The 24,839-nt window shown below is 42.3% G+C and overlaps 2 protein-coding genes and 1 non-coding gene across 3 annotated transcripts; all 3 read right to left on the bottom strand.

The window, feature by feature from the left end:
- Positions 1-1,025: 1,025 nt before the first annotated feature.
- On the bottom strand, positions 1,026-3,451 carry nkx3-2 (NK3 homeobox 2). The gene is made up of 2 exons (XM_068715523.1): positions 2,832-3,451; positions 1,026-2,231 (listed from the first exon to the last, which is right to left on the bottom strand). The coding sequence occupies exons 1-2, from the start codon at positions 3,202-3,204 to the stop codon at positions 1,807-1,809; spliced, it is 798 nt and encodes a 265-aa protein (XP_068571624.1). The 5' UTR covers positions 3,205-3,451; the 3' UTR covers positions 1,026-1,806.
- A 9,421-nt stretch (positions 3,452-12,872) lies between these two features.
- Positions 12,873-23,922, bottom strand: bod1l1 (biorientation of chromosomes in cell division 1-like 1). The gene is made up of 28 exons (XM_068715173.1): positions 23,679-23,922; positions 22,981-23,105; positions 22,655-22,845; positions 22,087-22,563; positions 21,369-21,518; positions 21,013-21,173; positions 20,817-20,913; positions 20,516-20,642; positions 20,344-20,398; positions 18,428-20,255; positions 18,265-18,335; positions 18,029-18,161; positions 17,776-17,883; positions 17,642-17,685; positions 17,503-17,554; positions 17,349-17,413; positions 17,118-17,199; positions 16,889-16,947; positions 16,711-16,786; positions 16,576-16,622; positions 16,240-16,408; positions 16,036-16,088; positions 15,715-15,841; positions 15,316-15,368; positions 15,156-15,222; positions 14,741-14,864; positions 14,378-14,449; positions 12,873-13,659 (listed from the first exon to the last, which is right to left on the bottom strand). Exons 1-28 carry the CDS (start codon positions 23,793-23,795, stop codon positions 13,530-13,532), a joined length of 4,860 nt encoding a protein of 1,619 aa, XP_068571274.1. The 5' UTR covers positions 23,796-23,922; the 3' UTR covers positions 12,873-13,529.
- Positions 23,923-24,303: 381 nt separating this feature from the next.
- On the bottom strand, positions 24,304-24,385 carry trnal-aag (transfer RNA leucine (anticodon AAG)). Its single transcript has one exon. It is a non-coding gene; the product is annotated as a tRNA-Leu (tRNA).
- Positions 24,386-24,839: the final 454 nt, after the last annotated feature.

Consider the following 24,839-nt stretch of genomic DNA (forward strand, 5'->3'; position numbering starts at 1 on the left):
GGGATTACTTGGACACCTTTCTTCTGTATTTCCCCCTGACCTCACACATAAAACATTTTTAATATTCCCACTAAACAGCAGCAGACTGTATAAGTGTGCAAGGGATGTAGGTATTCTTTAAGGCCAAAAAAGATGGATGGCTGATGTACGGCAGCTCCCCACTGACCCCGACTTACCAGGCGGCTAGTGGAGACAGAATAGCATACTCCCGTAATACTTCAATTCCAGTATTAAGCCTAAAATTAGGAAAGCGAGCTTAAAGTATTTTCCCTTTTGACAAAAATATATTGTTTACGATCTGCCAACTTAAAGGCGCAGTGACGTGGGCCTCCTTAACCCCGGAATACTCCTCTCCTTGTGTTGACATGCAGCCCTAAAGGTAGCTGTCAGTTTGCCCTGTCCGGGAATCACAGAGCAATTCATCATTGTTTGACAGGTGTGTTTGGGAAGAAAGCCATGGTGGCCCAGATGACACCTACAAGGTGTGTACAGTGAGTGTGCAGCACGAACAGCATGGGGAAGTTCAGGTGGTAAAAGCTTAAGTTTCGATAATAATAATAAAGTGGTTTTACTAGAGAAAGTGCGCAGGATAAAGCTCGTAGTTACTGCATATTTGGCTTGTTTGCTCCCAAAATACAAAAAAGCGGTCCTAAATGTATTAAAGAGTTATTTATAAGCCATTTCAGTCTTATATGCCCTCCAATGGTTCTTTTATTTAAACCTCCAGATTACTTTGTTCAGAAAAGAGAAGCGCAAAACATCAAGTTTGTACAAGAAAGCGAGGATTGTAAAAAGCCAGGTTGTAGCAGAGTTATGATTTTACGCTCTATAGTTGATGTATTTTAGTTTTTTTTTCTCTGTCACTGAGTTGTCAAATTAAAACGTAATTTGTAATCCAGTGCTTCATTAAATAGTGCATGTGTTAGTTATTATAATTGTTGGTAAAACGTCCGCGTTCCAACGTTACACTTGGTAATAAAAACCCTTAAAATGAAATTGCATCCAAATGAAAGTAATGCCTGATATGTTTTAATGGGGTTTTTTCGATCTAAAACAGTCATTTTACACAAATAACACAATGTACATTTCAATTAGAAGTAGGCCTGTTTTATAGCCTGCTTCCTGCCACGAGATCACTTTTAGGCCAATAACACACGAGACCGCCTCCTCTCATCCCGACACTAAAATGCATTTTACATTGAAGTAATGTAACGTATATAGCTCAAAAGTGCTGAAATATCTTACCTTTGCAAACACAGCAAGAAAAAAAAAACACAACCTGTAACTGAGACAGTTATATGAAAAGTCAATGGAATATGCCTATTTCCAAATCACTGCAGAGGTAGGAAGGCGCATGTAAAATATAAACCAACATAAGGTGACATGTTCAGCCTGTTCAGGCCGCCGGTTCCCAAAGTGAGGTCCGGGGGGGCTTCAGAGGTCCTTGAGGGTCTCCCGCGCAAAGAGAGGAATACTTCAAAGTTATTGCCTTGTCACTCCTCAGAGGTTAATATACTGACATTGTAAAAGAAGGTCCATTCTCCCCGCTCACCAACAGTATGATTTGATAGCCATAATCATAAGAAATGTCTTCTTGAACGGGGTTCCTCCGGAGTCGTTTGGAAGTATTTGAGGATGTGAAAACAGTTTGGGAACCCGTGGTCTGGCCTGGAGCAACACGACGAGGCAGATGAGCAGATTAGTCCCATCGGGTCTCATCCTCTTGTCAGAAAATACGTCTAGTTAGTTTGATTTCCTAGGAGCAATATAATCAAACAAAAATGAATAAATACAGTCACAGAGTTCTCACTGGTTCCCCGCACATGCAGAGAGTGTCCATGCAGGGAGGCAGTAGGCGTAGGGGTAATAGTAGGACGGCTGCAGGGAGAGCAGCGGGGGCCGCAGGATCTCTCCCGGGCTGTACTGTCTCTGGTCGTCCCGCACCAAAACTTTCACCGCCACCTTCTTGGCCGCCGGGGTCGACGCCATCAGGTCTGCGGCCATCTGGCGACGTTTCGTCTTGTACCGGCGGTTCTGGAACCAGATCTTGACCTGAGTCTCTGTGAGTTTCAGGGAGGCCGCCAGGTCCGCCCGCTCCGGCCCGGACAGGTACCGCTGGTGGTTGAAGCGACGCTCCAGCTCGAAGACCTGCGCGTGAGAGAAGGCGGCCCTGGAGCGCTTTTTCCGCTGTTTGGGCTGGTCCAGGCTCTTATCGTCCAGGGTGCTGGAGTCTGGGAGAGGGAGACACGCAGATGGAACATGCAAGTCAATTCCTGTATTTGTTTGTTATTCAAATACAGCTAGAATCGCGCGTGCTGGTTAAATATGAGATCGGTGCGGGACAAAGGGGAAAAAAATCTGAATTCATATAAGTGTGCACACTTAGAAATGCTTGATCAATATGCATATGTGTATTTAGGACGAGCTGGAGTTTATTTCCTTAAAATAGGCTTCAATTAACCGCGTGGGTCTTGTCGTTTTTAACTATTGTCCAAAGTTAAATGGGACCATTACAGACTTTATGAATGAGGGTATCCTTTAATAATCGCGCGTAAAACTAGAACAATCCGTGCGTAAAAAGGTGCAGGAGAGATGCGGAGAGATTTTGAACTATGAAATATCTTCTGCAAACAGGCCTGCTATCAGTCAACAACACAATCAGAGCACACACGATTCTGCACAACTGTACGAGCAGTATTAAACTGCAGTATTGACAGGGCACTTGGTTCTTGACATGTCTGTTTTAGAGATAAAGTTTATTCAAATCAAGGAGCTGCACTTTATTTTTACTTTGTGTATATTTTGCATATTAGTCTTTCAGTCCCACTCACCCGTGGCATTGTTGGGCTCACTGTCACTCTTTGCATTTTCCGCAGCTGCAGACTCGTGGTCCGTCTCCTCCTGCAAACTTTCCTCCGGGACATCCGACACGTTGTCTCCGTCTTTCTCCGACTTGCACACGGCCGGAGTCTTGCTGTCGTTGTCGTCGCTGAGTCCCGAGTCCGAGTCGTAGCTTTTCTGGTCCGTCGGCTCACAAGCCTTCCCATCATCTCTCCGAGACCCGCCGTTCATCTCCCCAAATATTTTCCAGCACGCCGTCTTGGAGAAGCACATGTCCAAATCTGGCAAGTGTCGGCTGTCGTCCTTTTTGTTCAGGATGGCTTGGATTGAGAAAGGCATCAGCGAGTTGCCACGAACGGCCATTTTCAAAAAAAAAAGTTGCTCGAGTCTACAAGTTGAGTAATTAACCGGTCCGGATCAAGGATTCAATGTCAGTTCATCCACATTTTAGGCTACTCCCTCCGTGGAGCACTGCTGTGGCTCATATGTTCCCCCCAGTGTTGGTTCCTGGTCGCATCCCAGCGGGAGAAGCCGTGGAAAGATTCTGCTACATCCGCAGACTCGATGCTGCTCCTCCGCATAGCTCTGCCATCAGCCCGGGCTCACTCCAGTCTCCGGCCCTTTTCACCCTATTTTTTTTTTTTTACCATCCACCCTCACCTGTGACACTGCAGGCACTCCTCGTCGCCTCCTATTGGCCCGGAGAGGAAGAAAGCCGTTTCACGATTGGCCACTGTAAACTACGTCATGCTGCTTTCAACCGGGTGGGAAAAAGTTAAATAAAATGTTGGTCGAAGTTTTTAACAGGCGGCTGAACTGACATGCAGGTTGCAACCACTCCAAATGTTTCACCCAAACGTTCTTCCAGATCAGGAGGGCAGCCTTTATCTCTGCATGGCTGATATTTAAATGTTCTGTACATTGTAATTTAGGATTAATTTGGCTTAAGTGCCGAATGTTGTGCGCTGATGATGTTTAAAGTTTGTCAGAAAAGGCGAAGTCTCGTGCGTAAAAGTCTGAGATCAAGAAGCACATAATCAGCAGCAACACCAGTAGAAAAGTAAAACGGGAAAGTCTTGTCTCCCATTTTCCGTCTATCACTTGAATGCAGCATCAGGACAATAAATTCGTAGGATATGTCATCTTTTTTTTTTTTTTTTTTTAACCCTTCACCATCCAAACAGCTCTGCTGGGAGTCCCTTGCGTAAACCCGTAACATTACGGTTTTTAACACTTTGGCCACTGACCGACGCCTGTCAGGTTTTGAACAATTTACTATTTCCACGTTTTGTTAAACGTAAACGTCATCGATGTCACATCCTTGTCACTTCCTTGGCGGCCTGCATCATGGATCGCCATGACCAGGTAGGCCTCAGCTGTGTGCACAAACCCAATTCTTTGCTTTTTTTATAAATATATAAATATGAAATCAACCATTTGCTGTAACCTCCTGTTGACTCGTGAAACTGTTTCATTAAACGAGGCACATATATTTTGATATCAGGTGAAAAGCTACTTATATTTGAACCGCTTGTGCAACGTTCCATAAACACAGGGCTTCCCTGGAATTATCTCTTTCAATATGAGAATATTTGACTTCATATAAGTTGATTTGTAAATAAGAATTAATGCTCAGATTTCATTTTTGCTGCGTAAAAGGAGAGCTTGTTTGTTGTCTGTTACGCGCTGTTGATCCTCTGTTTACTATACATCTCTAAACGTGATACAAATTGCGCGCATGAGCATTATTAAGTATTATTCAGCTTTTTTTGGGTGTAGGAGTCAGCTCTGTTTCGGGGATGTAAGTGGACCAACATCTGTTGCTGCAGATCCGGATCGTGACCTCTGCCGTGTTTCACGTCGCCAGTCTACAGAGCGGACTTCAACCACTAACAATTTAAATGCTTCTTAACACTATATTTTGGAAAATAACGTTAAAATGATTTTGCTTTGCCAACCGCGTGTGAGGGACATTTTATTAAATTGATATTAGGCCGCTATTATTTAGGCAAATTGACAATCTGTCTGTGTGGAGGCTTTGGTGGATTCATTCCTTCATATTATATCCAACAGGCTCGTCAACGTTTATGTTTTATTCCTTATAATAGTGTTTTGATGGAATTGTTCCACCTGCTTTACCAGTATTAATTTGATTTAACCAGCTATACTTAATAACCCCGGGCTAATCTGACTTAATGATTTAATGTATTAAATAAGTATTAAGTGAAATTCATCAGGTCTAAAATAAATGATGTAAATCATCCTGATGGCTTCAGTGCTGCATGCTGATGTTTAATAAAATAAAGCATTAAATAACACATTTACAACATCATTTCAATATAATAAATATGATAGGAGGCCTAATGATGATAATCACCGTAATAATTATAATAATCTTACTACTGCTAACCTGTTCCACTGCTTGTTTGTTTTTTCTTTGATAAGAAAACAATATTAAAATCGAAAACTAAAGAAAAGCTCCGTCAGTGCAGAAGATGATTGAAACAGATGTTTATGTTGTTGCTTTGTCTGTGTTTAATTTGCATTAGTCTTTTGAGACTTGTTGTATTTTCTGCACGTGCCCCGCCATAAACCAACAGACTGAGCGCGTAACAGCTGATTTTTGAGACAAACGACTTTGACTTTTCAACCTAAATTGCTTTTTAAATGTATATATTTAATTTTATTTGAAGCTGTGTCATTATTCCTATAGGTGCTTGAGGCCTTATTCATGTGGCGTTTGCTGGCAAAAGTCTATGAAAAGGCGGATTAAACCATCGTGTGTTTTTAAACATTGACCCGTAAAACACATGAATAATTTCTCTCCTCAATGTCACTTTATTTGTAATATTTACGCACCAACACAAGTGGTGCGTAAATGATTAAGCTCATTAAGATCTCTGTAGTCCTCAACTTCATACGAATGATAAAGAAAACACATTTTTTAAATCGGCTACATGTCTCATAATATTAATCCTTCTTCAGTGCTGCTGTCACCTCGTGCAAACCCGTTGCGTGCATATATTATACCATCTAGTGGCCACTGAACATACCTCTTCATCTTCACTGTTTGACATCTTCCTTTGGGGTCAAAACACGCTGAACTTCACTCTGTGCAATAGATCTTGCACTATTAATACTATTATTAGGTTTTGGGGCATTATTGAAATTATGTACTGCAACAAAGACAGATTCTTCTTTCTTTTCTTTTCTTTTCTAACTTATTTTAATCAACTAAACGCAGTCGGTTTAACTGCATGGTCCTGCTCAGTGGAAGTAAATTGGATGACATTATGTGGCATTGTCTCGGGGCTGGATGTGACCTCGGGGATGAAAGCTTGGATCACCACACAGTGAAAACACAACTAGGAAAAAGGAAAAGCACAAACCACTGACATGTCTGGATACTTTCACACACTCTGCCCTTTAGAAACTCATTCCTCCCAAGGCCAATACACAAGTGGTACATCAAATCGTTTTTAAATTCTCATGTAGAGGCTTTTTTTTTCTCTCTCTCTCTGTGTCCTTGCATGCGTTACTTTTATACTGTTGTCTTTTGTCCTAAAACCAGCCTCGCTGACCCGTACACAGTCCGCTTTACCCTGAGAGAAGAAAAAAAAATGGAAAATAAATACATCTGTCTGCCAATTCTCCAACAAAGTGAGTCAGTGTGCGCCTATCAATGTGATGTCAAGCAGAGCTCCACGGGTTACTCTGTGTTTTGGTAACCACACTGCGAGGAAGAGTAATAAGCAGTAAGTAGCTGTAAGTGGCAGGAAATGTAAACAGCAGCTTGGTTTTCATTCAGACAACTGCAGGGGCATTTAAAACAGATACACCGCTGGTTTGATGGGATTCACACTTAAAGTACAGTGAAAGTGAGCATCTGAAAACATATTTATTTACATATGTATTCATTAGAATAAGCTTCAAAAGCAAACTATTACTATTCTTATTATATAATATCTCTAAAGACGGTAACGTATAAGTAACTTGAACCAAATAGTTCTCATATTTCCTGAGATTTAATTCTGAAATTAATGTAACATTTAGTGGCACGTTTCATGCCAGCAGGTTGTCTTTGCCATTTAAAGGGGATGACGGTAATAAAAGCCAATGAATGTGCAGCGTAATGATTATTAACTTAAGTCAAAGTAGACCCACCATTCAAATACTCTATTATAGTACAAGTTATGCATTCAAAATGCTACAAACAAAACAACAACATGTTCTTAAAGGATCAAAAGTACTCATCAGTACAATATGTACTCAGTATAATATGATAGTATTCAGTATTATTACAGAACTTTTACAGTAAGCAGTACTTAAATGTTGTTGTTAGTTGAGGTGGAGCTGATTTAATCCAGTTCTATCTATAATGATGCTTTACATTTTGTAAACTGATGTTTCTTTTAACGTGATATTTTCATTTAAACAAACGTTTAAGTCTCTATCTATTTCTGAAGGCGGAAACACAATGATTGAGCTTACTGCCCACTCAGTTTATATACTACAAATATATCCTGAGTGTCTGTCTGTGGCGACATTCACAGAAAAAAAAAAAGCTCTATTTCAGTTGTTCTCTATTGTAAACACATACAAAAGGAACTTTGCACACACCTCTGAAAACTTGAAGCTCATGCATCAACAAAACGACTCCAGACTGCTGAACTCGGCACAATTCTTTTGTTTTCAGTCAAACAGTGAAATGTTCAGGATTGACACTTTGAGTAGAAGAGACTTTGATTTATTGAAGTGAACTGTTGCATTCTGAACATGCATACATTTTTATTATAATTCATGGATTACTTAACTTACTGGAGTCCTTTTAAAAGTAGAAAAAGGTCATTTTGTTGCAGTGATTCCTGATTTCTAGTCTTTTTTTATTTATGTTAAATCATATTTGGAAAAAATAAAAAAAAATATACAATAAATAAAGGAAATATACATAAACAGTAGAGCTGCAGCTCAGGATTATTTTGATTTAATAATTGTTTTTTATTAATTCTCATTTAGTCTTTTTTGATAATAGATGATCAAATGGCCATTACATGATCCCAGAGGTCCTCAAATGTCCAAACCCCAAACATTCTATTTACAATAGTATAAAGCAGGACATCTTCATGTTTGAGTAGCTGGAACCTGTTTTTAACCTCATATTTCTGCTTAATAAATGACCTAAATAATGACTTTATGTATGAACATAACTCGAGGAACAATTAATTATTTCTGCCCTGACATTGGGTAAACCATAAAAATGAGAAATAAACATGAAAAAGACACTTTGCTGTTTATATAAACGTGTGTGTGTGTGTGTGTGTGTGTGTGTGTGTGTGTGTGTGTGTGTGTGTGTGTGTGTGTGTGTGTGTGTGTGTGTGTGTGTGTGTGTGTTTACAGTCAGCATGAAGCTTGAACCTGGGTCGGTGTGGTTGGACCAGACGTCTCCCTCTGCTGGTGAGGACGAGAAGCTGTGCATTGAAAGATGAGATGATCACTTCATAATAGCCCTGCCGGGAAGAAGGTATATTTTCTATCCACAATGACACCATTCCTTTTCTGCCCCCAGACTCTTTGTCTGCTCTCCTCCGGTTTAACACCGGGGGTGAAAATCCCACCACCTTTCCAGTAAAGAAATAAACTTTAATGGCATATTAAGACTATTACGTTTGCTCCTCCACCCACCCACCCACCCACCGCCGCCGCCACCGGCTCCCTCTTTTTGCTGCCACTTCTTGTAACCGTAATCTGGTGTTTGAAAGAAGAAATCACGCCTGATGCAGCAGCAACATACCAGTCGCTGGGGCAACGTCTCTGTTTCCCCTCCTCTCTGCAGGGTGTGTTCATGACAGGTCTTGATTTTTTTTTTTCTTCTTCTTCTTTCTTGCGTGCTGGTATGAAGAAGGAGGCACACAGCACGCCATACACCCCCCCCCCCCCCCCCCCCCCCTCCTGTTATGTGAGAATAGCTGCCAAATTGTATTCAGATGGAGCAATGCATGAGAGGGCACTGCCAAGAGTCATTTGCAGTAAATGCTCCCAAAATGCCCTCTAGATTTCTCACCAAATATCAGATCCACGGTGATAGCACCCTTAATCAACCTCAACGTTGGAAAGTGGAAGGAACATAAGGGGGTGGTGGGGGGGGGGGGGGGGGGGGGGGGGGGGTGTTACTGCCAGCTTTAAGTATGCTTTTAGTCGCCTAAGTTACAATTGAACCGTCTCTCCGAAGGAAAAATCATCCTCGCATGCGATGGAGCACTACATGGAAGAGCCCTTGGGACAGAACACTTAATACAGTAAATTGAAGCAAGAGACGAGCGGGGAGAAAAGTTCCTGCGTCTCTTGGAAGCTATTCAAAACATCTCAGCGATGGTTGCATTACTGCAGACACAGGAGCAGACGTGTGTGTGTGTGTGTGTGTGTGTGTGTGTGTGTGTGGGGGGGGGGGGGGGGGGGTAGCCCGCTGTTACAGTCCAATTAATGTGTGTAGATAGTGCAGACGTGATTTATAGTTTGTTTTTCGGCTCTGCTGTGCTGACAAACGAGCTTCCAGACGCCCTCTGGCACGCAACAGATAATGCGTGCAGCTCAAGCGCATCATGAAAGGCGTCTCTGGTCCTGAAGAGGCTTCGGCTGCCGGCTCAGGTCTTCTGTGACCGCCCCCCCCCCCCCTTTTTTTTTTCTCCTCCACTCACGCCTAAATAAAGACGTCCTTCAAAAGCTTTCGCGTCACATGTTGAATGCCACTTTTTGAACATCGGAGTCGACGTAGTTATGAAAACGTCAAGCATCATTTAGAAGTTGAGACGTCACGGGCCTTTGCTCTGGGTGGAGTGGGTGTCACAGGCTGCAGCTGCAGCAGACCAGCTTTATCTATTGGCAGATAACAGATTTACCTCTCTGACAGGTGTACTGAATTAGGGCAGTTATCTATCGGTCTATGGATTATTTTTTGCACAAATAGATTAATAATTTAGTCTGTATGAAATGTTTTCCAACGTGACATCTTTGAATATCTTGCCCAAAACACAAAGATTTTTGATGATAAACAGACAAAAGCAGAAATTGTCGATGGTTTCATCGATGCATCGTCTATCTAGAAGAGAATATCTACAACTTTGTAATCCATTTTTTTGTGTTACTTTTCTTTTGAAGCGAACTACGACCAGCAATTTATTATTGTATTTTAAAAAAAGTAAATGTACGTTAGCTCACTTTTCAAACATTGCAGCAGAATGCTAGATATAAAATGTACTTTGCATCATGAAGCTAAGAATCAAGGTTAAGTAGATTATTTTACATAAGACCAAACATATGATGCTTGTTTGACTTCACACAATAGTGACGCACTGCAACTACTTCATTTGAGCCCAACATGTTGGTTTTAGACACGATCCTGCACTCTTGTGTGTGTCTGTTGCAGCAGCCTCAGATGTCATCAGTCGCTCCAAATCTAAACTGCAGAACTATTTCAATACTGCAAAGAAAGAAAAAAAAAACAAACCTCTAAGCCATCACCCCTCCCTGCTGCCTGTCGCCGGCTATTTGTACGACTCTCGTATGAAACCCTTCTGACGTTAAACACCTGTTAACTTTTATGTCTTGAGAGAGGAGTAGCTGAATGGGGGAGCATTATGTTCAGTGCTGGCCAAATCCCCAGTAGAGGAAAGACCACTCCCAGTGCAGAGAGGCAGCAGGAGCGAGCGAGCCCCCCCCCCCGATCCTGATCCCCGCAGCCGGCGAGGATCCCCTCGGCAGTTACCTCTATTCCCTTTGACAGCTGTGTGAAACCGCCATCTCTCCGCTGGATCAACTGCACCGCGACCCACCGGCAGCAGAAAGTGGGGAGATTGTGCGGCGGTTTGAGGCGGCTTATGTTGTTGGTGTCTTGTATCATAGTCGGTTTTTTATTTATTTATTTTTCCTTCTCATGTAGATGCTGAAGTGAGGCCGGTGCAGTGGTGTCCTGCCAGGATCCACGTGACCCGTTACACCCGTTATGAAGAGCCCCAAACTGTAGCGTAACTCTGAGGTACTGTTTACAAGCACACTTATAATCCAGTAATAGAACACACACCACTCTGCGTTATACTTTTACTTTGGTACTTATATATTCTGATACTAATACTTGTGTACTTTTACGAGAGTGAAAATGTGAATGCAGGACTTCTACATGCATCTATAAATGACATATTTCTACACATCGAGTTCACCAGTCTGTTGATAAGTCATGTGACTTATAGATTTAATAAACATAACCATCATCTTTTCAAAAATAGCTTTGAGTAAACAAACAATGTACCTCTAGTATGGGACAAAATAAAAATAATGCCAAATCCATTAGTCAGTGAGTAAAAAGGTTGAATCTCAGTCTTTCAACCCTTTTTTAAATTCTTATTTTTCAGAGAGAGTATTCTCTCGTCTCTTAATGTTTATGGATAATAACGTAATTCTGTCTTCTTACTCGTCGATGGACAGACATTATAACATTGTGTTTGCAAAAGAATGTTGTGAAAAGTTGTTTGTAATATGTAGAACTGGAACAAACAATTATTGTCATTATCAATTAATCTGTTGAGTGTTTTATACATTTCTTAATGTGTTTATGGAATGAAAAAAAAAAAGGAAAAATATGCTATTCACAGGAGAACATTCATAAGCAACTAGAAACAGCAAATACTTGGCATCTCTGCTTTAAAATAACTCAAACAAATATTTGTTTTAATATCTACTAATGACTAGGCTCTATAAATATTTGTATTTATTTATGGTGATTTTTATTTTTCCTGTTTTTCTTTATCCGTTTTAAGTAAATATTTTACTTGTAAAAAACATAATTGTAATATTTTTCAGTAACATAACTGACCGACGGACTTTATATAACGAAACTAGAAACAACTTCAGACAGCATCCCGATGAAGACGACATTGAAAAACAAGTAAAAGTTTGACTTGATTGAGAGCCGACACTTCTTTTCTTACATTATGTGTAAAAATACTTTCCGTTATATATATATATCTATATATATCTATATATATATTTAGATTATTAGCTTTTGTTGCTGCTTTCTCTACCTTTTCTAAATCCTTGCTGTTCAAGGTCCTCGCTGAGCTGAAAGCATTTCTCCATCTCATACATAAAACATGCTGCCTATAAATCACTCTAATGTGCGTCAAACGGCTGATTCTCAGCAGCACAACCCTGTTTGGCAAATCCCAAAAAAAAAAAAATCATTTTTGGACTACAATGCAAACGACGTCTAATAAAAATGAAGTGTAAAGTGAGTGAAAGGAGCGCTGTTTGTCTGCCAGACCTGGTGGCTCAATGAAAGCTGATCCCAAACCTTTAAATGAGAGGTGATATTTTAGGGCTCCAGGAAATACCTGGGAGAGGTACACCTTTTTAGGGAATCAAATTTAGCAATCCACAGGAATGGTCTGAGAACCTCACCCAGAGACCTCTCTCTCTCTCTCCGTAAGCCCTCTCAGAGCTTTTTGGATCCCGTAAGTTCAGGTGCAGCGATTAAAGCCTCCTAACGTGTTAATGACGGTGGAATATTTCATTCTGAGTTTGTCAGTTTTAACCCCCATTACCAAGCAGGAATGTCCTCTCCCCTCGTCCGCTCAGAGGCAATTGGTTAATGTCTTTGGCTATTTACACATTGGCAGACAGCACATCCATTTAGGACACACTGAGGAGATAACGTTCAAGACATAATAAGGGTGAATTAATACAAATCTGGATATTCTACCCTGTGCACTATTTTATCTTATCATAAACAAATATTTCAGATTTTTTTGGAGTTTTGGAAAAACAGACGCAACAGTTTTAAACGGCTATGCATCATGTGAAGAAAATACACCGATTGTGTTTCTGTTTTGACCATTGGTCCATGGATGTACCACCAGTCTGAACATGAAAAGGTGAGACGTCCCTTTAGAAGCGAATTAGTCTCCCATTATTTCACTTTTCAAAATGTTTTGAAAACAGGTAAGAACCTGAAGTTGCTTAAAACAATGAAAAAATGGAAGCAATATTCAGTATTTCTACGTTTATGAAAAACATGTCTTTACATTGACAGGCAGACGATCCGACACGATCTAAAACAATACAAACCACTCGATCGCCTCCATTTAGAAACAGGTCTCTGTCTACAGTGTGTATTGTTACAAAAAAAAATTCAGTTCATAGAAAGACTTCACGTTTTCCCTGTCTGTGACGTATACTGCTGTTATTTCACCTTTTTGGATATTAAGTATAAAAACACAAACCTAAAAAAGTGGGAGGAAAACTCCTTTCATTCACAGAATGAATAATGAAAAATAAAATTCACAATGAACGGCAAGATGCTTCACAGTGATTTCTATGTACAAGTGTTTGGAACGGAGACGCTTGAATTCACCGTCTTCATCCTGAAGCGCGACTGGGCTGCACGTTAGGCCTTTGATTGGGCTGAAATACTACGATTCACTGGGCATTACTGAATAAACGGAGCGAGCGATGAAGCCTGATCCAAACCATGTGGGCGTAGTGCAGTAGAAGGATTCCTCCACAGATCCTCAGGGTTTACACTCAGCCATCAGAGAGAGAGAACCTAATACTATCCAGAGCTTTTCAATATCGACAGTAAATGGAGCAGAAACAGCTTTACGTGCTAACTGACTGTCTGTCCAGCGCTGTCTGGTGTTTTAGCGTTTGGCTCTCTTGGAAGGGGGCTCCTCTGATTTCTGTCCACCCCGTGTTCGCACCGCAGGGGGGCTGGCCTCCCGTTTGCGGCCCCCCTTAGCTGCCGCTGCTGCTGCCTGGCCCCTCGTCCCACTGCGGGAGGGAAACAAGGAACAAGTGTCAGCTCGTTTCACTTAAGTGTCATATTGAGGTGCAGTAAAACCATGTCTTTGTTAATTCACGAGTAACTCCTGGAAAGTGTTGCAATAACAAGTAGTGCTTTACAGCACGCAAGTGAACTTGGTGTGTCCCACATTCCCCTTCTATAGACAAAAGTGGGCATGACAGTTCAAGTTCAGAAACAAAATATATTAAAATGTGTGAGAAAATCTGCTTGGAATCTATAAATGGGCACAATTAAAAGAAACATTAAAGGATATAGATATAGTTTTTCTAAAAACGTTTGCATTCTGTAGTAATAGAAATGAATCATCAAGTCTCTTTCCTTAAATATATATATATATATACCCATTTTGAGAAGTTGTTTCCCGTTATATCTAATGGAGCGCGTTGCTTCCATTTTAAAAAGGCTCAAAAGTCTTGCAGCGCTGCGACCACACAGGCTTTATTTGGTAATAAATACGGGATTCCTTTCATGTTTAACCAAAGAACGCACACACTGGGTCAAACATCTTACTAATATCTTTTAAAAAAAATACTTATCCAGAACGGTGCAGAGATTCTGCATTAAGCCTGCCGGCCGGCCGGTTATTCCGGGAAAGCTTTTGGTAAAATGTTGTCTTTCGGTTCTGGTCGGATTCCCCTTTTTAAAGCTTGTTCGTTCTGCTGAACCTCAATGAGACAAACTCACCGCGTGCCAGCTGCGGTGTCCTCTTTACCGTTCTGTCGACTTGCCCGGGTGGATGGTTTACTTGGCTTGTTTCTGAGGAGCAGTAAAAACAAATGTGGAACAACAGTTGCTGTAGTGCTAAACCTTCCCCCCCCCCTGCTTTAATTTAATAGGATGTGACAGTGATGATGCCTGCTGGGTGCTTCAGAGTGCAAACATTCAGCGCTAAAACAAACAGAGCCTCATTCATCACTTCAGAGGACGACGGCGTCTCATAACTGTATGAAACTGTTTTTATCTGCAGGTATTCTTGTGTATGTTACATTTCTCTTGGTATCATTGTTGTTGTTCTGGTTCATTTGTGTCGGTGAGCGGTCGAATTACCTTTCAGCCTCCAGGCGAGATGCTGCCCGTGTGGTCGCTCTGGTGGCGGTTCCTTTTTCTTCCTCCTCTTTCTCACCATCGTCCTCCTCCTCATCATTCTGCTCGCTTTCTTCGGCCTTTTTATCTGTGGGCAAGATGATAAAAGGTCCCAGACATCATCATCAATATGTCACCCTAAGGCACTTCACTGGAGCTGTTCTTCAATGTAAGTAAAAGTATTTTAATAAACTGTAATGACTCCTATGTGCTCATCCATAACACTGAGATGAGGAACAGTTTTATCTTTCACTAACATATCACCGTGTGTGTGTGTGTGTGTGTGTGTGTGTGTGTGTGTGTGTGTGTGTGTGTGTGTGTGTGTGTGTGTGTGTGTGTGTGTGTGTGTGTGTGTGTGTGTGTGTGCGTGCTTTCTCACCACCACTGTCAGCTTCCTCCACACTTTGTTCCTGTTGACTGTCGTCCTTCTTCGCCTCCTCTTCAGCCTGTAGAATTACATTTTATATTTGAAGACACACATTTAGAATTGTGGAATTGCTGACCAGGGCGTTTTAATCCACAATGACGACAAATCTCACCTCCACACATTCTTCCGTTTCCTCCGATCTCTTCCTCTTCATTGCTGGTTTACCTGGAATAGAAATATCACCAAATTGACCGCCTAAAAATAACATTTCGCCAAGTTGAACTCAAAGCTTTCCCTCGTGTCAACTGTCATTGCCAAATTACTCATTCATACTAATTTACAACCTGTTAACAGATGACACCAACATAAAACCTGTTTAACACATCGTGTTGTGAAAAGCTGTTGAGGTTTGGCTCACTGAGTCCGTGAGTTTGTACCGAATGCTCTGGCAGACATGTAGCCACGCCTCCTCCTAATGTTATTCACCATGTATCGTGTGCACAGTTCTTTAAACCCTTTGAAAGACGGAGGAGGAAACCAAAAAACAAGAAGGAATTAAAAACAGCCCTACGCGTGTCAGCGGTCTCTTTAGAGTCGGAGCCTCCTGCAGCTTCGGTGTTTTCTGGAACAGGAGACGGCAGACTGACTTGACTCGCTCGCCGGGCAACTTTCTTTGGTCCACTTTCCTCTTCAGTTCTCTACCGATGGGGAAACATTTTGTAAAAAATACTATTCATTGTGTCTGCAGACAGAATTCAATCATCATGTGTGGTGATAAACGGCTAACTCACTACGTCACACGTACAGAAATGTGGACTCTCCTTGTAGTAATAAACACGTTGAAGTGAAGGATCTTAACATTTATGTACATGTTGGACGTTTGTTAACGTACCTCCTCTCCTTCGGTGCTCTCCTTGTCCGTATTCTCATCCTTCTTCTGATTATCTGAGGGTTAAAAACAGAATAGCAACATCATAGAAGCCAGAGTCGAGACTTAAGTACATAATTATTCATCAATCTCTAGAATATATATACACCAGGGCAAATCGTAAAACTTTTTCCAGACTTAAACAACATCTGTGGTGGCTAAGTTTACCAGCAGTGGCCTCTTTGGCAGCAGCTTCTGAATGTCTTCCCGAGCAGCTTGATGTTTCCTCTGAATTCTCTGGTTCTTCGGGTCGGTCCTTCTCGGCCTCCTCCGTGGTTTTGGATGATCGACCCCTGCGTGGCGTTCGGACCTCCACAAACTTCTCCTGATCCGTTTGCTGAACGCCAGACAAGTCCAAAAGCAAACCGACGGATACAGATGTCAAATAAAAACGTGCAAACAGGAAATGTCATTTATGTATTTTATAAGGTTTCAAAACCCCGAACAAGAAAACACAACGCACAAATATGAGACATGATTGTTTTATGTAAAGGATGTATTTACCTCAGCAGACGGTTGATCTTTACTTTCCTTTTCATCTTTCTCATCACCTGATCAGATACAGAAACATCAAACATTATTCCATAAAATAAAAAAATAAATAAAAATATTCATAAACTTTGACAAATCAAATCTCACCGGATTCTTTCACTGCTGCAACTTTCTGAGCGGACAGCTTTCGTCTACGTCTTCCTCGTCCCTCCGTCTTCTCTTCCTGCGTCACACAAACGTGTCGGCACATAAAGGTAGGGTATCAACGTCTAGATCCAGCAAATATGTAAGAGCTGAATTTCAAAACAAACTGTTCCGGCGTCACCTTTTCAGACAGGTCGGATCCCTTCTCTTCTTCCTGGCTGTCTGCACTGGCGACATCACCTGAGCAACGCAAACGGATATCAACGACTGAAATCAACCGAAAAAAGTACTACAGTGGAGGAATAAGATAAAACATAACATGGAAAATATTCAGGCCCAGTTTCAGCTTCTTATCTCAACGTTACGCCGATGTCAGCAGCAGGGGGACTTCATAAAAAGTCACAACTCACTGATTTGTTTGACCAGTTTGGACGGACTCTCAGATCCACTTCCTCTGGTCTCCTCAGTCTTCTGCAGGAGATTGTGTTCCATCTGAAGATAAATGACAAGACACATAGATTAAATAAAAACATAATCCATATACAGTGGGCAGACCGGAGATATAGATCAGAGCGCCATTGTTACACTTGGTTTAGACGTAAACCACCTGTAAGTGAGCATGACTGAGGTTGAACACTCACAGTTTGAGGATCACTCTTCTCCGGTGCAGCATTTTCTTCCTCCACTGTTTGACTCTCAGCTTCACCTGGTGGTGAGAAGAAGAAGTAGGGTTAAAGAAATATGCATTTACAGTATTAAGAAAGGTTTTAATATTAGATAAGAGAAAAGACTTACTGCCATCTACGTCCATGTTGGCCTGGTTGTCCTCAGCCTCCATCTCCTCTGCCTATTTTTAAAGAGAGATGAGTTTGAGGTTTAGTATGGCATGAAAATATTAAAAATGAGAATCTGTAAATCACGACTGGTGCCTCACCTTTGGGCTCGTCTTTGTGTCTGTAACATCTGGCTCAGTTTGCTCTAAAGAAGCGACGGGATGCTCAGTTAACAGTCAAAGAATATTCATATTGTTCTTTTAAAAAAAAATAAATGATGTTTTCAAGCACTCACCTTGTTTAGTGGGAATGTCGGAGCTTTGTTCGGTGGTTTCAGAAGCAGTTGTGCTTTTATCAGTGGTTCCTCTGACCTCTTCTGCTTCAGACACAACAGCACCAGCAGCTGCAACATGACGGAAAGTAAAAAGGTCGACGCACAGACGACGCCTGGTCAGCAAAAATGTCTTTCAACAAACCACAAACTTCACTTTGGAAATTATAAGTGTGTAGTTCAAAACACTTAAAATAGGAGAAAATGAAAATGTTACCTTCTCTGCCAGCTGCTGCTGCTGCTGCTTCCATGTTTCCATCTGGCTGTGTTTCAGGAGCAATTTCTGCACATTTGGCTTCATCCTCATTTAAAAGAGCCTGACGGTCATTTGAGGCGGTGTCATCCTCCTCCTGTGTAGAAGACAGAACGTTTTTCCACAGCCAAAGGCAAAATAAAAGCCAAAGGAAGGATGTCTTCATCCGTAACATCTAATGAATGTGACGTTTTATTTACCTGTGGAGCAAGAGACTCAGACGTTTCAGCCGTTGCCACATCCATTTCTTTCTCTGAATTGTCAGACACGTCTGTAAGGGAGATACATTTCTATTTAGGGAAACATTCTGACATGTTTAGGTAACGGATAACACACATTTTTCCGTCACTGTTTTGTATTTACCGGCAGCGTTTGGCTTTTCATCGACAGTTTGTTGAGGTGCAACTGGTGGCGGCTCAGAGGCTGTAAACTCAGCTTCAGCAGCCGTTTGCACATCCATAGGAGGCTCTTCTGCTTCAGCTGCAGGGGTTTCCATCGGTTGCGGTGGGGCGGTCTGACTCACCTCCTGGTCTTTCCTGGTGTCGTGGCAGATTAAGGTGGAGGACACCGTACTGTCGGGATCCATAGAGAGCAGAGTCAGAGCTGCCTCTTTCATCTTCATATCAGCTTCCTGCAGAGTCATCTCGGGCATCACACCCTCCCGACTGCTCTCGGGTGGAAGTCTCGCCTCTGCTGAGGCGCAAACGTCCATGAGAGCCAGCAGAGCGTCGGCCTCGGCCGGCACGGCCGGAGTCTCGCTCAGCTGCGACTCCGTCTCGCCTTCCGGCGGCTCGGGGGTGATGTCGCTGAGTGCGTCGCACGTGTCGTCCGAGAACGAGGTGGTGACCGTGGTGGTGACGGGATCGGAGTCTGTGCTCGCGTCTTGGAGAAGCGAGTGCTTCTTCGGCTGCTCCTCTGCATCAAGTGAGGAAACCGAAGACTTTGAAGATTTATCAGACTTTTCCAGTTTGTCTTCTCGGGGTGTTTTCTTCTCGTCTTGGCCATCATCTTTCTTCTCTGGGACTTTATCCTTCTTCTCTGTTTTTTTCTTTCCACTCTTAACTTCTGATTTCTCATGGAGAGCTTCCTCTGAGACTTTCCGCTGATCCTTTGCATTTCCCTCTTTTTTCTTCTCCTTTGTTGCCTCAGGTTTGCTGACGGGAGCCCCTCCTGTGCTTTTGACTTCTGAACTCTGAGCTTTATTATCCGTCTTTGATAACAGTTGAGTCTTTGTTTCTTCTTTGGATTTGGATTTGGATTTTTCCACGACTCTTCCTTTATCTGTTGGCTTGGCTCTTTTTGGATCTTTGTCCGTTTCAGAGCTGGACTTGTTCGATTTCTGGCTGTCTTGATCTGCTTTCGTCTTTTCCTTCTCGCCGTCTTTATTATCGGTCTTAGATTTGGGTTTGTCTCCTGGCCTGTCCTCGGTGTGGCTCTTCGACCTTTTCAGGACTTCCTTGGAGTGTTTATCTTTCTTCTTGCTGCTGTCGGACCCGGGCTCCATGTCGGAGCGATCCTCAGAAGAGCAGGCAGAATCAAGACGGAGCAGCTGCTTGTAATCACTTTTCGCTGACGTTCTCTCTCCTTTGGCCTTTTCCTTTTCTTTGCTCTTGTCTTTCTCCTTCTCCCTAGTTTTGTCCTTCTCTGCTTTGACAGCCTCCACAGATGGAGCTTTTGACTTCTTGACAGCAGCATCTTTAGAACCCTCGTCCGCCACACCTTCTGACAAAGACGACTTTCCTTCTCTTGCGGTTGCAGCCGTTTTCTTCTCGCTTTTAATCTTAACTTTCTTCTCCCCTTTCTCTTCGGCGGTCGCTTTAACAGCAGCACCTTCCTTCTGCTGAGATTCGTCTGCCTGATGTTCAGATTTCTTCTCCTGCTTTTGTTTGAGTTTGCCGCGTTCATCTGACAAGCTGCGCTCCTTCTCTTTGCGCTCTTTAAAGTGAAGTTCTTTGCGGGACAACCTATCAAATTTCCCCACTGAGCGCTGTTTGAGAGCCTCTTGGGAACCCTGCTCCAACTCCAGGATGAACGAGTGTGTGCGGCTTTTGTCGGACAGCTTTTTGGTTTCACTGGAGTCTTCTGAGACGCTGCCGCTCATCCTTCTGTGCCTTTCGTCGGACGATGCCGATTCGGACAGGTTTCTTATCAATTTCGGCTGTGGGGGCTTTGAGGCTGTAGATTTCGCTTCCTGATTATTAAACGACAAAAATGCTTGTTTACAACTCCCCAATCGAAGGACAAACCTGTTACCTATGAAATCTGTGTTATTCACGTACCACTTTCTTGGATCCTTCTGTATCTCCTCTCTTTCTGCTTGAAACATCTTCTTTCCTGAACGGTGAAATTGATGAACATATTTATATTTATAGACTTTTGTATATCTAAGCATTTGGTTGTTTTGTTAAGCAGCAGCTGGAGGAGTTTGCATGGCGGCCGTTGATTACCTACCTTGAGTCTAACTTCCTCTTCCTATTGAGAGCCATTTTTTTCTCCAGAACTTTTCTCTCTTTGCGAGCCTCTTTGGCTCGGGGGCCGTCCAGCCCGGCAGAGTCTCCGCCCTTTTGTTTTCTCTGATCTGTGTGGGAAACAGAACCGGGTGAATGACGTGACAGTTAAGAGTAAACGAGGCTATTTCGTCCCCATCCGAAGTGGAAGAGACGAGAAAACAGCGGGTGACAAGAAACCCCGAAGCCCGCGGCTACGAAAGCAGCTGACAGCAGGCGGCTCACACATGACGAACAGAACATACCTTGTTCTTCAGCCTGCGCTGCTTTCAGTTTACGCTTCTCTTCCATTCGTTCTCTGTTCTGCTGTCTCTTGAGCAGCCTTTCCTCTTTGTCCTTCGCCTATGAGACCACAGTTGTGGACCGAGACAGCAAAAAAAAAATAGAATTGAAGCTCTGCTAACGCTGTACCCTTTTAATGCGAACATTAAAACAACTCACCGCACTTCTCCGACGTTCTTCCACAGTGATTTCATCATCCGAGTCGCTATAGTAGCGGGAGTAGAGGAAGGGCTTATGAACGTAAGCCTTGCGGCGAGGTTTACGCTCTTCTTCTTCTGCGTCTCCACCGGCTTGTTGCTTTTCTGCTCCCTCATCTTGATCTGGTGGAAATAAAAACCACACACACACACACACACACACACACACACACACACACACACACACACACACAGGAAAATGTTGTAATCCAACGGAGCAGAGTTGAACATTAAATTACCTGTGGTGATAGATAGAGACCATATTTCACATTTGATGAGACAGTAAGTTAGCCTCAGTCAGGAATGAAAAGTTGAGACCATCTGATTGAAGTTCCCCCTCTTCAGAAGAATCCGACTGCAGCTCGTCATCTTCACTTTGTTCCTCGAACGACGACAGGTCGCTGGTGTGGACAGAGCTCACTGTGATGTCACTCAGGCCGTCCAGGTCAGAGTCCTCCAAAAAGTACTCTGCAGAGCAAAGACACAGCAGTATCATAAATCTGTTTTTCACTACTTTGGGGGAAAAAAAACACTAACATATCAAAGTGAGTATTGTGGTATTTGTATATTCGTATGTCTTGAATATGTATTCTCTATTTGTTGTAATAACCCAGATTATTATTATTCAGGAAAAGATCAAAAACAGTGGATCAAATAAATATATAAATAAATATCATATTTTTATATAATCCATTGTAATGTTACTGAAGTACAGTAGATTATGTAAAGTGAGGTTTACCGATAATTGCAGCATAATAAACCTACCTGGATGAGGTCAGAATCAATGGCATTAATCATTTTTAGTTCTGTAAAATGTTTTAATTATCAATTCATCTGTCAGTTATTTTTTAAGTTTAATCGTTGAATTGTTTCTCTAACAAATCTGAATATCCTAAAAATCACAATTTCCCAAGATCGCGTCTTTAAAATTGCTTCAAACTCTCCAACGACCCAAAAGATATTAAATTTACAAAGACATAAAGAAACGCAGCAAATTCAACTATTATTTCAGCGTTATCTTTGTACAACAGCTCACCTTCCTTTATCCTGTCTCTGGCTTTCTGCTTGGCCTGACTCGTAGATTTCAGCAGATCGTCATCATTCTTCTCCTCTGTGGGTTTTCCTGTCGTTTTGCTGGCAGCTCTGTCTCTCTCCTCCTCTGTCTGCTCCTGAGCTCCGGACTCATCTTCTTCCATCTTCACCTCCTCCATTAACCCCTCCTTTCCCGGATCCGTGTGTTCCTGAACGTCCTCCGTCTTCACTTCTAACGCCTGGACCTCTGCTGCCAGCTCCTCTGCCTCTTCGAGTGTCCTCCCATCATGGTGGCCGTCTCCTTCCTCGTCGACACTCATGTCCTGCTCGCCGTCCTCCACCAGCTGCATGGGCTCATCTTGGCCCCTACGTCCTTTATCTGAGCTGGCCCTGACGCTGGCCTCCTGGTTGAGAGAGGTTATGGTGTCCAGGATGGACATGGCGTCGCCGGCAGACGTGGTAGCTGGAGCAGACGACGAGGCTGTGAAAACGTAACGTGAACAAGGTAAGCGTAAGTCAGACACTCATCATTCTGTTTGTCATGGCTGATGAAGGGATCAAAAGCGTTGCACCTTGCTCAGGAATGCTGATGTCTGGTTTGGTCTCTGTTGAAGGCAGTGGCGGCGGTGGCTCCTCAGAGCAGCTGCCAGGGGACAGAAATTCACGGACCACCCTCTCCACCTGCGGCCTGAAGAGGTGGTTGATTTTGGGATCCACCACTTGGGCCACGATCCTGTCCACTCCCTGCTCCAGCATCCCAGATCTAAGAGGAACAGTCGGATTTAACTTTGGGTTCCTTCTACGTAAAATTAGTTCTTAAACATCACAACAACAAAAAACAGCTATTCTTGAAAAAGTATAAAAGGTGGACAGGAGATATTGCTCCATTCTCACTTACTGCAGCACGAGTTGCCTGATGTTGTTTCTCAGCTGGTTCTTGTTCAGATGAGGGCTCCATGTGTGGTTAGAGAGGTGATTAGAGACAAAGTTGTCCACTCTTTGTTTCAGGTTCAAGTAAGCTGGCTGCAAGAAAAAGAACAAAACAAGAATTAGTTAATATATCATCAGTATACGCTCATCATTTCATTGTTGGATGAAAGTAGTTAGTTTAGCATCTGTATTGTTATAACAGCAAACCTGAGTCAGCTGCCAAATTACAAACTTTTGAATGTCCTTTTCCATCCTTTGCCTTTTTGTTTGTATCAAAATTAGATCAGTCTGATGTAAACTCCCCAATAACAGAAATTGTTTGTGAATTACCTTTTATCAAACTAAAGGAATTTGTTCAGGCATCGCCCTTATAAAGCATGAATATTTCCTTATTTGGTGTAATAACAACCTTTAATGCTATTAGTACAGCACAACACAGGCCCAGTTTACAATAATCTCCTACAATTAGAGTTTTAATAAAAAGTGAAAGAAAGAAATTGTTTGACTTTGCAATTATTATATTGTCCTAAACCAATAACCCAGTCATGCCTTACCAAGTCATAAATGAATGAAAACCAATGGCCGGCTCAAAAGATAATGCTAAATCTCAGAGAGTGTATCCTGGACGACAGGTAGTACTCAAAGATGAACACTTATAAATGTTACCTTTGTGTCCACGTCTGCGAGGCAGTCCCTCCTGAACTGGTCGAAGAGCCCCTGTGTTTTTAAATGGTTGACGATCATTGAGACGAGCTGAGGGTCTCCGGGAGGTAAACCAGCCATGTCTGAATGTAGCTGAGGGTTTAGCTCGGCCTCGGTTAATTTAAAATATATCAATACTGACAACACATCGAGTAATATCGGACTTCAACGCACCGGGCTTCTGTTGTGGTTTCGGGAAGTTCGAAGCAAGTTTGACCCGGAAAAAGAAGAAACAAACGGCTACACTAAACCGGAAGCTCTTTGAACGCGAGGGCTTTAGTTACCAAAATAAAAGTTTAGAAACACTATTATACATCTGCTTAACAGTTTATGTACGGTTAGGATTTGTGCTGGGTACGATATTGGTTATGACTTTGTACAGTTTACGCTGTCACAATGTTTAAATAATTGTATAAATAACTGGCCCAAATAATTATAAAGTCAACACGTTGAAAGCCAAAGGAAATCATTTCGATTAGCTAACGCTACATATAACTATAGGAAATGTAGCACGTTATGCGCTGTTACTGTACGTTATGTTTGCTTGTAAAAAGGTGCCGATATTTGACAGTAGAGAGAGCAAAAGATATGGCAGCGGTGGGATTCGAACCCACGCCTCCGAGGAGACTGGAGCCTTAATCCAGCGCCTTAGACCGCTCGGCCACGCTACCGTGTGTTGCATTGTCCGTAAGATAGGTTTGAGAAGATTAATTTCCATGAAGATAACTTGATTAGGCACGATGTGACTAAATAAAGTACAAGTACGCCTCAAATGTTTTGAATCAGCGACTCTTCACAACAGTTTTAATAACTAAATTTAGATTTTTATAAAAGGCAGGGTTTATTGCAGCGTGCACTTGCATGATACTGCAGTGGTTTCAGCAGTATCATGCAAGTGCACTATATAGTGCAGCTATTGACAATATATTCAGTGCAGCTATTGACAATCGCCACTAGGTGTTGCTAAAGGGCATATAAAACTAGAAAATGCATTTCCTGCAGAAAATGCGTTGGAATGCTGAAAGCTGAAATTACTAAAATTGCTGAAAATACAGAAATGAGAGACTGTCTGAACATGTTGAAGGCCAAAAGCATTGAAATGCACTGCTGAAAACCCTTCTAGTT

The sequence above is a fragment of the Cebidichthys violaceus genome, unplaced genomic scaffold, assembly GCF_023349555.1.
Source record: "Cebidichthys violaceus isolate CVI_PGR_0920_01 unplaced genomic scaffold, fCebVio1.0.p SCAF_2, whole genome shotgun sequence".
Classification (NCBI taxonomy): Eukaryota; Metazoa; Chordata; class Actinopteri; order Perciformes; family Stichaeidae; genus Cebidichthys; species Cebidichthys violaceus.